This window comes from Strongylocentrotus purpuratus, unplaced genomic scaffold (assembly GCF_000002235.5).
Source record: "Strongylocentrotus purpuratus isolate Spur 01 unplaced genomic scaffold, Spur_5.0 spur5_scaffold_5, whole genome shotgun sequence".
NCBI classification, from domain to species: domain Eukaryota; kingdom Metazoa; phylum Echinodermata; class Echinoidea; order Camarodonta; family Strongylocentrotidae; genus Strongylocentrotus; species Strongylocentrotus purpuratus.
In genome coordinates this window covers 33,176,656-33,194,127 of record NW_022145611.1, presented here as the reverse complement: position 1 = coordinate 33,194,127, position 17,472 = coordinate 33,176,656, and the positions used below count along the sequence as shown (strand labels likewise).

Sequence of the window (17,472 nt, the reverse complement as noted above, 5' to 3'; positions counted from 1 at the left end):
CAGTTATTTTGACAGGAAATCAGGTATATACAATTCAAAATTCAATAATATTTTACATGTACTTCAATCAGGACTACTTGAGGTGTGATAGCTGTTTGACATTCATAATGAAAACCAATTACTTCAGTAAAAACTTATGCTGTTTGGGGGAGGAGAATATGACTTGCTTTTTTAGATTATCTGGATTATGTGATAATTCACAGGTAGAGACTTAAAGTGATTGTAAAGCACATGCCTAGAACCTCACAGCCTGGGCTGTGTCATTGGTGTGTAAAGCTAAACCAGGAATGTACATTTCTGATGAAAAGAAGCGGAGGACATTAGAGGGATGCCATGAATGTTGTCACTACCAGACAGCTGTTCAGAGTTTGGATATCCCAAGATGCCTTGCTGGGGTGGGTCAAGTTATTGACCTTGCTGATGATAGAATGTCCTCTAGGGTAGTACATAGTTGTGGCTTGGATATCAAACAAGGGAACACTACTTCTACTATACATTCAACTTAGAGCTAGAGCTAGGAAACAAGGCAAAGCAGATGGTAGCTAGCTAGGAAGCTTATCTCATGTTGGTTGTATAAACAATGAGAGCGGGAATATGGGAGAGAATACTAGAAGACATCTGTGGAGATACCATGATCAATTGAATTTATTGGTCAAAACTCCAACTATCTTAATGTACCTATCTAGGTGTGTCTTTCTCAGTTCATTATGTGATTGGTAAAGAATTTATCAAAATGTGATCAGGATAGCAAGTGAGAGAGAGAGCGCTAAGGAGATAGAGAGAGACAGACGGGAAGGGAAAGAGAGAGAGAGAGATAAATAATGGAAAGAACAAAGGAAAGGAGAGAGATAAGTATTTCTATTTTTGTGTATACATGGACAACCAATTTTAAACTGAATTTGTGAATTGAATAAAGACAAAAGGAGCGATTCCCTCCATTCTTCTGTGACAGAACACCAAAACTCTAGATGTATGGATTGCTATATTCTCACTACGGGTATAAACTAATCATGACACGGTTGATGGGAGAATGGGAGAATAGGGGTTATGGGAGAATGGAGGATACAGCCTTTTGTTTAGTTTGACACTATATTGACCTCAAGTTCATGTACAGTGGTAGGATGGCAGTTGAAATCGAGGAAACACATTTCTTTCCTTCCAACCTTTATATCAATGGTCTTGATCTTAGCTATTTGGAGTGTTTGCTAAAAAGATCAGATGTCTCCGTACTTGCAAACCATGACCCTTTTTTACCGACACAAACACCCTCTGATTTGATCTCGTTCTTTCATTCCAGTGAACTGACCTGCGACCTTTGGCCTGAATATATAAATTGATTCACCTTCACCTCTGTAATGGACTGATCCACCTTGATGTGACTTTCGTATTTGAGTTCTATGAGTCTACCTCTATGATGTCCCACATACAGCAGAGATTGCCCAGGTGATGATAACGTGATACTGTCTGTGACTTATACTTCCGTACAGCACAGAAAGCTTTCGTCAAACATTAAAGATAAACTCCAGTACTGGTTAAAAAAAAAAAAAAAATTCTCACAGAATCAAACGAAACTTACACTGAATGTTCAAGATTACAAATAAATGACATGTGCCAAACAATTTTGGAAGAAAATGTATACTGGCTGAGTAATGAGCATAGAAAGACAAGGAAACCAAGTTAGTACCATCCCCGACACCATGTGTGTTGTCCCATATATAGCTTTCTATGTGAGTGTTTGTTACTTTACCAAGACTCGGTCAAATTTATTATGATTTTGATGACTCCAGAACCTTGCAGTGCACACCAATACTTACATGCTACGTGATCAACTGTTTCTGATCCTTTCACACCTTTTCTTTCACAATGCAATCGCATTACCAGTACTAAAGTTTATCTTTAATGCAGCTTGTGGTGAAGTTTCTAACTACCTCCTTCCCCATCTCTCTCACACCTGAATCAACACCTGGGATTTGTGGCTTGCTCTACCCGATAATGATCTTTATTGTGTCAGTAAAGCAAAATTCCAGGGATTGCATTCCTGCATAAAATGCGCATTTGATGCGGACCTCTTTAAAAAATTCTGGCTATCCAAATTTATTGGCTACTAGGAGTAAACTGTTATTAAATTGAATTATATTTTAATAATAACAATAATATCAATAATAACTGTTTCTTATTGTTAAGTGCTTTACCAATTACAGCTTATTTGAGCAAGGAGCTTATACAGTATTATTACCCCAGTCACTTGATGCTGTTACCATCCTGCAATTTACAGTGTACACTCTCGCCTCCCTTGAGAGCATTCCAGCCAGTCGTGCTGTTGACAGACGCATACATGCTAATCTAACGACATTGATCATTGCATCCTGCCAGGTACCCACTTACCACCTATTTAAAACCATGGTGGAAGGAGAAATGTAGATAAATTGCCTTTCTCAAGTACATACGTGCCTGTGCCAGGGATCAAACCTTTGCATTCCAAATGAAGTGACTAGACCACTCGACTATGACACCTCTATGCCCTCATGGACAAAGAGTACACACACCTCTTGCTCTATGAAGCCAAATTGGCAACATTTGGAAATAACCTGTTTGAATTACCGGTATCTAAATCCTAAACAGAGATACTCACTTGCTATGGTCAGCCTGGCGCTGGCAAACGGTCGTCCATGAGGGCTGTCACATACACACTGGAACTCGCCCTCATCACCGGCCGTTAGATTGGCCAGACTCAAACTACCATTACCTATGATGTACGTCCTAACAGATAGACAAGACAAAAAAAGAAAGGTCAGAGAGAGATAAACAATAATCATAAAGATATGAGAAAGTAAAATAACTTCTCTACCATATCATGTTACTTCTTAAAGTAGAACTAATGGTGTATGCTACTGATTTTTATAAATACAGACAATTTGTGCAGTTAAAGCCCCTCTAAAGTGTTGGGAGCCCTAAAAATTTGATGGAAAAATTTCACCTAAATTGTATCATAATGTGAAAGAGGCTGCCATTCAAAACTTTTCAAAACAAATATGTTGACTCTCAAGTCAAATATTGATGAAAAAATACACAAGTTCGGTTTTCTACATACAACAAAAAACAACCTAATTCATGTATTCTTTTGGCAAATTTGGGGCTCTCAACACTTTAAAAGGGGATTTAGAGGGGCTTTAAAGAGAGAAAATGGTCATGTTCAAGAAAGTTATTTGGGAAGGGTAACAAGAGGTTTTATGGTATGATTGTCTTACACCTCTACATGTGACTGTTACATAAGATAAGAATTAAAATTCTTCCATATTAAACACCCAGACATCACAGGCTGGATGCATTCTGTGAAGTCTAATAAGATTTGATGATGACAAGTAACTCACCCAGTTTCAGTGTCATTCATGAGTTGTGGAGGGATTTCTCCACCAGCCTTGCTAGTAGTATACCATTCTACCGGTGGTGTAGGGTCTCCACTGAACTGGCAATGGAACATGATGGAATCTCCTAGAACACGTATGGCATCGGTAGGTGCTACTTCAACGACCGGAGTATTGGAATCTGTATCAAGAAGGGGGAAAAATCACATATGATTAAATACAACCCAATGGGGATAACTATGAAAGAGGTTCTCAAATTGGCAAGTCTTCCCTGATCTAGGTAACTTCTAGATGAGGAGGAGGCAAGTGAGTCAGTAAAGCATCTGCTTGTTGAACCAAAGAACGTAGGTTTGAATCCAACTCAGACAGATGACTGAATAAATATCTAAGATTCAACCACATCATTTAAACAAGACATGAAAGGAACCCAATTACATTTCGACTTTAGAAAGTCCTGAGCATGCATTGAACCCAAGAACCCATTGAACCCATCGGATTTGAGTTCTCTATGGAGGATTTATGGTATATCTTCTACATCAACTCCTCTAGGCATTAACCCATAGGATGCCGGCAATTTGTTTAGTTGACTTTATGATCCACAATTATTTTTTAAAACATGAATAAGTCTCCTAATCTTTGAAAAATAGGACACTTAAAAAATGCATATGCACTTTTAGATACAGAAAAGAAACAGTTGATGTAGTAAAGCAAAAAAATTGAAACAACTTTAACATTTACAGTTGAAAAATATTCATAAGGGACCATTAGACAAAGAAGCAATGTACTTCAATATCTATACCTCCCCAACCAAACATACAGAAGCACACAATACCAAGTGTTTTTTTTTATCATTCCCAAATAACTCAATAGCATGGACAATGAAACTAACCGCAGACGGAACAGCCAATTATCTGTTGTTTGCATTTCATAATAACAAATTTGGAAACACGTTTTCTCCATGTGATAGAGGACATAATTGAATTGAGTGGTTTATGAACTCTGGATGAAATGATTTCAAGAATTCAAGGTTACCATGCTCATTCAAACTAATTCAATAGAATCAGATCCCTCTCTCAATAAAAATCCATGATGAAGAAATGGAGAAAATGATCCGAAACATGGATGGTGTAAGTTACTTTTGAGATGAATAGCACACTCAAATATCCTATTGACGTCTTGGAGTTGTGCGTTTGAGAGCCAGAAGAAGGCCTTACAGGCCCATGACTCATATATAGTGGGGGGGGGGGGGGGGGGTCATCTATTCTATGACGCGAGTACTAAAAGGCATATTGGAAAGAGAGTGAGTACATGGTATCATGAAAGATTCATGTACGGGTCGGAAGAAGTGAGACAAGTATATGCACTATTCCACAGAAATCTGAGAGAATTTGATAAAAAATGAAAGGGGAAGGAGGTGGAGGGAGTACCCCAAGAGTGAGTCACAAATATATTCAACATTCTAAATGTCAAATAGGACATCGGAGCAGGATAAAATAAAGAGGGCAATATTTCCAACAATGTTCATCTCTACATATATATGGTACTTGTTCCTCACATTTTAAATGAAACATAACAAAGTCCATATTACAGATATAACACTGATTTAATTTCCATTGAAGGAAGAATCTGTAATGATTTTGTTATAAACAAAATACAAGAAATAATAAAAGTTTGATGACTCTTTAATGCAATCATATGCATATACTGCTAGAATAAACCTGAATGATTCAATCCATTTATATTAAAAGTAATGTGCACAAATATTGAAATATTCATGTATCATACAGAGCATATTATATGCATGTGAACTCTTCAGCGCTACCTTTTGTTTCTCTCTGACTAGTACTAATGGCTGATATTGTGGTAATGATGAGACCAATTAATCAAATAAAGTGCTTGACAAAACAAGTAGCAGAACAAGTAGCAAGGCAATCTACAGAACATGGGTTTTTATTGTAAATAGTGTTTTTATTGTAAATAGTTTGTAGATAATGTTTTAATTGTTCACACATTAGAAATGATTGATTCACTGAATTTATTAAATACCTTCGTGACTAATCAGTGATCACATACAATTCCATCACCGGAACAAACAACATTCCTTCAGAACAAAAATGTAAAACTCTTGCAATTGTAGGTGGAATAAATTGGAAAATTATTTTGAATCACAGACACTGTGCATATAAATTATGTTGACCTTTTTGAAGCAATAAAAATGGCTGAAAAATGTCCATCTCTTAAATTTGTCCATAGGCGGGTACAGACTGTCAGATTCAATAGAGAGGGGATGTTTGTCTGGTTTAATCATGCAAAATGGATAGACTTGCTTAACAACCACTCAGCACAACACGCAGGAGATTGAGCGCATGCGGTATAGAGCGTACTTCCGCCCATTATCGTTACAATTGCCTTCCAAAATATGACATGGCTGACATACAGGCACATACTCCGCTGAGCATGACTTATCAACCGAGGCATACATTAAATGTTTGCAACCGGTTGGGTAACCTGGACTCTAAACGCATCTTACCCCAAGCATGAGTAAGCCTTCCCTGCCTGAGGGCATCTTTCTCCCATCAATGAAGGGGAACTGCAAGCCTAACAAACATCGGTACCGCTGCCATCCTGCTACCCCTCTGGCTGCCCCGCTGGCTGCCCCCATTGGATTGAGAGAACTGGCATGAGACCCTAACAAGTTCTAAATCCTAAACGCTCCAATTTCTATTCCCTAGGTAAATGCAAATTGATGAGGAATGGGATTTAACATGGTTGTTATACATTCTCTGGGACCGGGACTAGACCAGAGAACATGGAGGAAAGTGTAATAAGCTTTAAATTTGGATTGATGGGGGAAGACTCAGGTTTCTTTTGAGCCGAGGTAGATTAAAGACCTGGGTAGGGGGTTCCTTAATATATGGCTGCTCTCCACCACAAACATCTATGGAGATGTCTGACTCACAACACTCAGCTGCTGCTGCATACATTCAATCAGAACCATTCTTACTCCTACATGGTAACTGTTATCCAAAGTCTCTGCAATGCTATTCTTCAGCATTATCATCATTGTTATGCAGCTATGAAGTTAACCAATTGACTTACCAGTAGCAATTATTTACCAACACAATATATCACACATTGTGAGCCCTTTTTATTCTTTCTTATAAATGTTTCACATCTTAAAAATAATAAACAATTTTGGCAGAACTGTAAAATGTTTGCATTGAAGAACTAAATATCTTGTTGTTTTCTTCAGGTTTTTTTTCTCTAAAGAAAGGGTCCATTTGTTAGCTCATTTTAGCATGCAGAGACACGCATCTAATATTGGATACTGTATCACCATGTCTACTTGCATAGAGCCAGGCCGTCTCAAGTAACAATAACATGTAGCTAACACTAAAATATATTCAAGCATTCAATGCATGTATACACATATTCCCTAGATTTGATGGGATAGGATTGCATGCATGGAGGCTCATATTTGATATAATACATACAACTGTAGCGAGCCCGACCAAAAAAAGAAGACAGATAGTCTAGATATATATTTAAACTGCTTCAACAGATAAAGATATTGATGGATGCATTATCAGATGTTCTAGAATTTTGCACAAGTTATATTTGCATATTAATGATTTCTACTCGTGCTGAAATTATTCAATTCAGGAAAAAGAAATATTAACAGCAAAATCTTCATATTATAAGAACAATTTTAAGAGGATTCACTTATATCGAGTAGGTTAATATTGCATCTAAACCCTGTTAAAGTACTATACAAATTCCCTCATAGTATGGCTTGTATTATTCCTATGATGCAAGGGTAGATTGATCATTGTTTCCTCCTTCTTTTTCTTTTTGAATAAAATGGTCCATTAAAAAAAAAAAAAATACATATATATGTGAGATTAAATAGTATTCCAAAGTTTATGAATAACTTTATAAGAGTTATATTGTAATAGAAATGGATGTTTGAATAAATGATTGATTGGAAAAAAGAAACATAAAAAACATTGTGTCCAATATGCTTTGTTATGAACTCTGCTGTGCAGTTCTCCAACACAAAGGGTTTCATCTCTGACACTCAATATCCCAGCCAAAATACCAAGCATACAGGTCATTTCAATGCAAATTGCCCCTTTTAATGGCCATTTTATCACCCAGGGACCTGCCTCCAAGATGCTGCTTGGTTCACAGAGGAGGCAGATAAAGAACTTGAAGAATAGCCTGAGGAAGAAGCAGGTCATTCACATCAACACACACACACACACACCGTTATATTCACGTTCTTGTCCCTTCGTAGCGATAACGGTTACGCTCGCACATTATTACTATTATTAAGTGTAATGTACATCCACCTGATTTAGGGTTACAGCCCTTTATATTGGTACGTTTAATGAAAACACTTTTAATTGAAAGGCTTTCTTATTAATCATCCCTGTTTTATTAATATTATGTTTCTACTTATGCTTCCTTTGTATTGCTCTATTATTTGCTTACTGCATAACTAAACATCTGCTATAAAAGCCTGACGCTCCATCTAAAATATATATCCTCTTAGATACCAAGCATGTTTTAATCCCATTTTTTCTCCAATTTAAATTCAATGATACCAATTTTTCCCCTGTCATGCATCATATAACAATATACATGTAACTTAGGGTATTTGTTGTTACAAAGTATCCTATTAGCTGATCGATATTCTATCATGCGATACTATAATTTGTGAAATGTGCATGAGTGTGTAATTTTTGCATGGTATTCATGTAGTGCATGTACAAAAGATTATATTGCATATCCATGCTCGACTACACATACCCATTGTTTAATTGTTTTCATTAAAGGTAAAGACCAGTATTGGAAACGCCCCAATTTCAAAAAATGAAATGGAAGCTCTCATTACCAATCATGTGAAAGAATATGTTTTGACTAATACATGATGATACAAAATTTGCCGGGAAACCGCCTACTAATTCATTTATTTGGTAAATTTGTTTCTCTCATGGTCTGTGAGAGATATAGGGTAGTCCTATATACATCTTTCTGTGCATAGTGCTTGTAACTTTACAAAGAAAGGGCCAAATTTCTTATCATTTTGATGATTCCAGAACCTTGCAGATGCTAGATGCTAGATGATCAACCTTTTTTGATCGATTCCGCAACGTTTCTTTCACAATGCAATCGCATGACCATGACTGGTCTTTACCTTTAATTATTGAAAGAGATGACTTGAGAAGGAGGAAGCATGAGATTAAAAAATGCCCTTCATTTTGCATGAAAAATACTGTACAGTTCATGCATTTAAATAAAACACATTCACTCCAGACTACAAATTGTTATCATATATTATGTGACATGGAACTGGGAAGCATGCAATATTTACTTAATATCAATGTATGAGGATGTGACATCTCATCTACCACTTCTTCTGTTGGAATACTTCCAATCTTTCTTTATGATAAAGATATCTGTATTTAGATTGACTAATGTACTCACAGGTGGAGGGAATTGTGATAATTGAGAGCTGTCTATTTGTTAATGAAAATATAATTCATGTGTGTAAACAAAGATAACTGCTGATACAGACATCATGAAAAAGTATGATTCATAACAAGACAACCCTTCGGTGGATCTCATTCAATTTGATTTGACACCCCTGTGCAGTAGATATTTGCACTACCAGCCTCTTAGCGACAAGCATAAAAATGAGCGAGCGAGTTGTCATGTAGATAGTAGAGCAGAACTAATGCTTGATATTGATTGGTTGAATACTGATCAATACATCACTGAGCCACATCACTAGATAGTATCCTTTGGGTTAAAGTCTGTCAGATATTAAGCCATATAACGGTTCTGACCTAATTAGCTGGTAACACCAGTTATGACAGCTGGAAGCTTCATTGATTTCTCTGCACTTTTAGAAATAAAAATTTGTTGCATTATATTTTTTTTCAGATAAGCAATTTGAAAACCACTCCTCAGCCAAGATGATAAACAAAGAATTTGTTTTCATCTTAAAACTTTTCAAGAAGGAGAATAATTCTCATGCTCATCTTTAATCATAAAAGACTTACAGAAGTAACAACTGCTACCGCTTTGCAATCTTTTCAATACTCAATACTCTTTGTAAAATCAGAAATGTATAAATGACGTGATTATTTTACAAATAGGTTTAAATATGCAGTCATTATAAGCTGCACACAATTATATTAGCGCATTCAATGTGACCCGTTAATTGCGCATTACTTTGGATTGGTCATGTGATGTCACAAAGCTTATCAGTAAGTATGTTGTCTTAAAATGCTCAGTTGTGATCTAAATATGTGTTAGGACATTATTAATTTGCCTAGTTAAATGCTAAGTAAAATACTGACTTAATCCACATACTGAATTGAATATGGCCCTAGATGACTGCTGCATTTCTGTTTTCTATAATTCCAAAATTAGCTTTAATGTCAAGAAATATATGAATGTATGACATACATAAGATAAGATTATCATGCTCTGTGTAAAAACTGTGCAATAACCAATCTAAGATATGCTGCAAGTCTTTGCCTAATGGCATCATAACATGAACCAAGAATCTGCAATATGATAACAGCTTCCCACTTCTTCAAAGCGCCAAGCTGAATCATGTCTAGATTCTACCTAAGACAACAAATAACAGACTTCAAAGCACCCAGCCGCATCACAGACAGTCATATCTGATCGTCATATCTGCTCATGACCTTCTGACATTCTATGAAACATTTCATTCTTGTTCTTTATCAGGTTAGCTGGCTAAAGGCTGTGTCACAGACTGAATACCACAGGCAACGGGAGGGAGGGAGGCAGGGAGAGATGATTCATACATCGATCATAAAACCGACCATTCTGAACACTATGAGTATGAAGAGAAAGCCATGCTACTAGATAATTCATTCATATTGACGCACATCATAGCTAATAGTGAATGAGCACAATTCTACGTCTTCTTTGTCTTCCCCCATCTCCCCTTGTAGTTTCTATTTACATTTACATAATAAATTATACAAGCTTTATTTAATTCACCACTATTAGAAGAAGAAGAAAAAGTCAACAATAACTATCCTTCCTAAATAAAATAAGAAATATAAAATTATTTAAAAGAATTTTCGTCAATGGTACTTTGATGCGAAAATATAAAAATCACCATCAAACCTCATTTAATATTCATTTAAAGGATTTTCAATATTACATTTTCTATATTCCAGCATTCCCAATTCTAAGCATTATCAAATTAATTTAATGAGAAGGATGTTGTGTTAGATTTACAGAAATCTCACCGAACTTACCAACAATGTTAAACTGGACATTTTCTGTGCTGGGCATGGAGCCTGCTACATTGGTCGCCATGCAGGAATAGATACCACTATCCAGGGGTGTGGCGCTCTTGATCTTCAGCCTAGTACCGCTGATATCAACGTTGGAACCAGCGACGACTGGTGTTTGGTCATGATACCAGGTGACCATCGGTACGGGGTTACCGCTAGCCCTACAGATGAGGGTAACCTTACCCCCTTCTTCTACATCCTCCGGTAGATTGGGTCTGTTCAGCTGCACACGTAACTCTTCTGAGATCCCTGCAATATTAACATAGGCAAGCATGCTATTATATTTACTTTCATGCTTCCATTAGTTAACATATCATGCATTGAATATGGTAACTATATTAATAAACATTTAAATGCAATAGTCAAATGAAAGTGCTCAGGTTAGTAATTTGTTGACAATTGTAGCACATAGTTTTGGCATTCCGTTCAATGCTTCAATGGTGAAAAATAATCAAAGTGCATCATAAAGTGATTTGATTTGTTACATTTTCAGATGTTTGAGCTTTTATCAAAGCACAACTTATTCTAAGTCAGATCACAAAGACATAGAGCGTGTCTCCAAAGATGTTGACTTGGAGTTGGGTGACAAAGACTAGAGTTGTCGATGAGAATTACAGGGGAATCTTATGATGAGATTAATCTAATTTGAAAGGCGAGCTTCACTGGATACCAATTGTGATTTGAACGCTGCGTAACCCACCCCTCAAGTGTCAAACAAGCCGACAACATAAAGAGGATAATTTGGAGGTTGTGTTTCTGTGTAAGTGAGTCACGGTATCATGCTGCTTGCGTCACTTTCACTTCATTGACCAATCCCTAAATGTTACAAACTCATTGCCTTTATCAAGATCTTGATTGCTTATAATGGAAGATGACGGCAGCTTCCACTCGCAATGAAATAAAACAGTTAACATTTTGGTTTTCATACAGTGAAAATTACTTCATGTATGTACATGAAATAAGATGAGGTGAAACTGCCATTCAAATAATTCTATCCTGAATTCCTAAGATAATTTTGTTGGTAATGATAGGAAGAACAAGATCAAAACCAACCGAAAGAAAATAGCAATTTTAAATTGCTTAACCTGTTTTGTATGTCAGGTACACAGCATGTCTTGATTCTGTCTGTTCTGACACCACATACATGCACAGGATATATTTAAATTGCATTGAATGTCCAAACACAGAAAAAAAAAATTAACCAAAGGTGCATTACTGAAATTTAGTACAAAAATGTGGTAATACTAATAAGTACCAGTGAAGGACCATTTTCTGCATAGAGAAATTTTGCTAAGCCCTGTTCACCTATACAGACATCATGAACACACCAAATTTCAGCCATGATTCTTCATAGAGTTCTTCTACAATTCAAGTGAGACCAAATTAATCATCTCTCCTACAGCAATGCCTATATAGAGTCATTGTACAAAAACAAAACAAAACATTGTACAGTTTATGTCTGTCTAGTGAAGTTGGGGAGGGAGGGGGGAGGGAGGGGGTAGTGGGGGAGGGGGAGTAAACAGTGCTATCTACCTGGGTAAAGGTAAAAGCTACCAGATGTTGAGTTTAGATCCTGACCTGGATAGAACCATGTAGAACTTGAGACCTGATAGAGCTGCTTTGGATTAGACTTGGTATGTGAAACTTTATTCTTCTCTAGCTAGGTATACAGTCTGGCTATTCAGTCCTCATATCCCTATCATTAGACAAGTCTGGACCATAGACTATTTATCTTATCTGAATCAAACCATTTATCTGCCAGTTAGGCCTTGGGTGTGATCTAATGCATCTTCAGCTTTATCAATTTGTTGCTTACTTTTCTGAATGACCAAGTAATTTCAGTTATTTAGTTTAGATCAAGAGAATTGTAAAACCTGAAGACTTTGCGTCACGAAACTTGCTCTGATATTGTTGATGACTGCTAGAGATGCAGCAAGGAGATTTCTGTGAATTATGAAAATTGTGTGATGAAATTGAATTCTTTTCATTTAAATCTCGGCCACTAATGGAATTCATAAAAGTATAATATATGTATACGTTTCTTGTTTCCCTCCCTAGGCTTAACTCCACATTCCTTCCCTTGCCTAGTTTTTACATCTCAATGCTGATCAATGATTAAGAATGACAGCATGTTATATCTATTCAATCACATTCCATTACAAAACTTCTACCGACCTTTGCAAACAAGGTCAACGATCAAAGGTCAAAGGGGATGACCTCATGTTTATTTACATCACATCACATACTTGGCAAAATCCATTACATCTATCAAGGTCTATTTTCATTTGATAGAAAAACTAATCATCATCTCCCATTGATTGCATGACATTACAAACATGTCACTGCATTCTCTGGACTTCTGAGCATTAGCTTTGGAACACATCACAAATGATCACATTATCTGAAGGACAATGTGATTACTATGATGTCCCATGTGGACATTGTGTAGTAATCATTGCCATATCATAGATAAATTAGGAGCGAAACGGTAGCATAGGGTTGGAAAATGATCTGCAACGCATCAAAATTAAAAGGATGCTTCTGACGATTGCAGGGAAGGGTGCAGTAAAGCCTACTGGATACTACAATGTAGATGAATTGCAGGTAATTAACCAATGGACATACATACAGGCATTTTTAGACCGATTATACGACTCTTTTCTTTGATCGTGATCAACTTAAAACAATGGACCTGGCTGAAAATTAGGATCAAAGTCCTATGTACGTGATGCGGAGTAAATAAGGGATGACATGTTCATCAGCTGTGGTATGGTAATGACCAATCTCTTTATTTAACCTCTCACTACCAAGGCTTCTTCAAATCAAATAGTATGTCAAGATCAGGAATGGGTCCTCTTCATTTAGACAAAACTATCCAGAAAGAATATCAGATTTATATCTGTGTTACCTACATGTACGTGTAGCTTGTTTTTCAAACATAGAACATTATCATTGCTATACAATGAAAATGCCAAACACTGGTAGTCTTATCTATTTTGTATATATATTCATGTACATTGGATGTCACTTCATCATCTATCATGTCAATTTCAGTGCCAGACTGGTAAACAAAAAAACAAACTCAATCCAGACTAGGCAAATGCGAAAGCAGTATACCGGTAAGCCTAAATACATGTATATCACAGAAGAGACGCAGTCCCTCTTGAGGGGTATGCAACTGAGCAGTAAGCATGCAAAACATCAGCAGGCCGAGCTGAGGCTACCATAAGGTCCCTTGCAGAGAGATGTCATTTCAATTGAATTACACATGCAATCACCAAATTCACCCCTCAAATACTCGCTCAATTGAAAATATCAAATTACTTCAAGGGTAGGAAGAAGGGTATAGAAACCTGAATACTTATGGGAGAATAGCCTTTGAATCAATACAGTCTGATTTACAAAGGTCACAGGCAGAAAGTGATAATAATTGAAGGCAAAATGTTTTGTCTGAAATGAAATAAAGGAAAGTAGTCAGACGCCCATGCTACTTTACTTTATGAAACATATTTTTCAAAAAGGATAACAAACGCTTAAGGCTTAAGCCATAAATCAAATGCTCTCACAGCAACAGAAAGAAAATGCTACATTACTGATCGATCTTCAGTTTCTCAAAGTAACTCTGAATGATAATATAATGGAGGAGGTTAATGATGGTATATGAAGCATGATGATATGATTGAGTAAGAGTCAAGTCTCCATCCAACCCATCAAGTTAATGGACCAAAGAATAGTTCCAGTCTGCTTACTTCCTCGAAATTCAATCACCATCATATCAGCTATATTCACACTCAAAACCTCAGTCACACTGCCAAACTAACTCCAAACCGAGTGCAAAATGACAGATTCTTGGTTATGACGGGTAATTTGGATATTTCATTTGGTGTAACTGGGGCACTTTCACATCAACAAGCATTCACAAAGATTTAATGAGAAAAAAAAACATTCACATTCACACTTGCCTTATTGGCCACAAATTTTAATGAAATTTCTCTACATTTAGGGCAAAACCATTACCGGTATGCAAATTATTTATTAATATTTTCAGGGCTCCACACTCACTTTTTAAGAAGGGGTCCGAATTCAGATTGTTAGAGTTTGAATGCATAAGCTCTGTGTACAAAAAGTGAAATGTTGGGGGTCCAGACTGAGATTTTGTTTGGGCCCCCATGTGTCCTGGGCACCTGCTCATGTCGAGCTCTGATATATTTATTTTTCTCTGAAAACCATTATGAAAGAAATTTTGAAAAAGTAATGAACTATGTCTGAATTTTAAAGAGTTTTCTTGAGAATAAAAACTTAGACAGTCTACTGCTAAAGATGGTTGTTGTGGTCATTTGTACATATCATATCGCATTACACATACTCTCTTTACCTATGCTGCATTATGGAATCATAATTATATTCACAGGACTGGAAAATGAAAGCAGACATTGCAGTCATGGGAAACCCTATGGAGAATGTGTTGATTTAACCACATCTAGCCAGACCATAGAACCACAATGAGAATTTCAGGAAACCATTTTGACAAACAACCTCTGTATTATTATTTTCTTTAAAACAAATCTTTGGGAATAGAAAGATCAATGGCCTTTACTCCTGCAAGGAATGTATGGTCATTCGGGATTGACTTTTTAATCACAGCAGCCTTTCCTTTTAATCTGAGATGAAAATAATATCTATTCATCTCAATTTATCTTGCTTACCATGGAAAGAAAATGTGAGGGAGGTAGTTTATAAATCGATTTCCAAACCATTAAACCTAATTCTCATTTTGTTATAATTGAGAAATCCCCTAGAGGTCTCCATCTCAATGTGAATATACAATACAGTTATTGACCTTACTCAAATAAGAAGATTGTAGACCCCTTTGAGAGGTTTATCAGGAATAATAGGTGCCCTTGACGAGGCAGACAGATATGCACATATATACCACATAGAACAGATGATGCAAACTGAATCCTAATGGACCGTTACATGAGTACTAGACTCGGTGGACAGACTTTATTTGGAAATCAGGGAACATGAAGTCAGACGAAAATAAAGTTTGATGGAAACTTACATTAATAAGCATAGATGGAGTAAAGAAAATTGTGCTGCACCTTCAATTACTAATACACTGTACATATCAAACTCAACTAGCTTCGATTCGACCTAGGCCTAAATATGTATTTTTAAATGTCCCTTTGTTATCAATCGCAGCAGTCTTAAATAATTATAATTTGTTTTCAACAAATTGCTCAAGAACTTACTGCATTAAAATAATGGATGAATTGAGAAAGGGGTCTTTTCAAGAAAAAGACAATAGCTGGTTGAAAAAAATGATGAAATTCAAGTAAAAAGAAAAAGAAAAGAAAAATAATGCAGCGGATAAAAAAAAGAGAACAAGATAAAATACATATATAAAGATCTATATTAATCATATACATTATCTAGATCTTAACAGAGTACAGAGGATTACATGTTTTGAAGTGGGATAAATTTCCCATAGGACAGAGATTAACCCCTTATCCCCTCCGACTATGACCTGTGTTAGTTTACTGATTACCTTATAAGGTATATATACTCCAGAGAACAAAGCTTCTCACCTCTCACACACAAACCAACTTCTTTCTGATGCTGTCCTCCACATAAAACAAGGTCATCTCTTCATAGGCTGAATCGGGTTAATTTTATAGTTCCTTAACAAAAATGAAAATTAAATCCTGCCTTGTATAATCCTCAACTGGTATTTGCAGTAACATATTTCTTATTTGTCTTACATCTTCATTATCTCAGAGATAAACTGGAAGAAGTCATGCCATGTCAAAACTTGTAAGCTAAATGATAAATCAGCCTACAATCCCCTGTCTAGCAGCCGATCCCTTAACTCATCACCTGAAGAAAGGAGATAACCTGCATTTGATAGAAAGATCAGTTGACCTATTCTTATTTAAAAGGTAACTTAATAGCTATTTACCATGCTACATTTTCATCATCAGAATATGCTATTCCCAACAGGCCATAAGAATGTATCCTTTCCAAAGTCAGGCTAATGAATATATGTCCGCAATGTAGGTTGTATAATTCATGAAGTGCAACTGATGTACATTAATAACACTTTTATGGTTGTCCAATTCTTGTTGGAATTATCTTCCACTTCCACTGCATAGCTTTGTTGTCACAACCAGGAAGAGACTTGGACGGCCAGCCACAGAGCGGCACCCCTGAAAGCATAGCAGACCATCACATATCTCTGCCCATCTCATAAATCATACGCCCAAAGTATGACTTATATTGAGTCCAACAGCAGCTGGCCAATCTTCATAAAACCATAAAAGAGTATGTGAAATTGCAAACAAATTCTTTGAGGGTTGATTGAATTCTACCATACTTCTTCCTCCTTGTCTTCATCCTTGGTTGTGATACAAACCATCCTCTGAACTCGGAAGTAAAGTGTACTGTGGAGAAGAGTTTTCCCTTTAGTTTAAACATTAAAAAAGAGCAGTGTGAACTCATTTCATTCTTTAGAAGTTCTCCTTTTTTTAATTCCTACACTTGAATAAATATATAAGAATGTAAAGCACTCAGAAATTAAATTTGTAGGGGAAAATGTTTTGTACTATGCGAATAAGACCACATATAATGCCTCCACTGTCATGTTTACACAGTCGCATGTTCACCACTTTTAACAAGTGTACTTGAGGAGCTCTCCTGTTGAAGTACATGGTGTCCTAATTTGGAGTGTTTAATGGAAAGTGGATTTAGCTCTGAAAGATTAC

The 17,472-nt window shown here is 36.3% G+C and overlaps 1 protein-coding gene across 1 annotated transcript in view; it reads right to left on the bottom strand.

The window, feature by feature from the left end:
• The window catches only part of LOC590851 (inactive tyrosine-protein kinase 7), a 58,560-nt gene that overhangs the window by 9,630 nt on the left and 31,458 nt on the right, over positions 1-17,472 (bottom strand). Inside the window, exons 3-5 of the mRNA XM_030999485.1 lie at positions 10,673-10,960; positions 3,372-3,546; positions 2,633-2,760 (exon numbers count right to left, since the gene is read on the bottom strand). Of these exons, the coding sequence (XP_030855345.1) occupies positions 2,633-2,760; positions 3,372-3,546; positions 10,673-10,960 (591 nt within the window). The remainder of the gene's footprint in view (positions 1-2,632; positions 2,761-3,371; positions 3,547-10,672; positions 10,961-17,472) is intronic.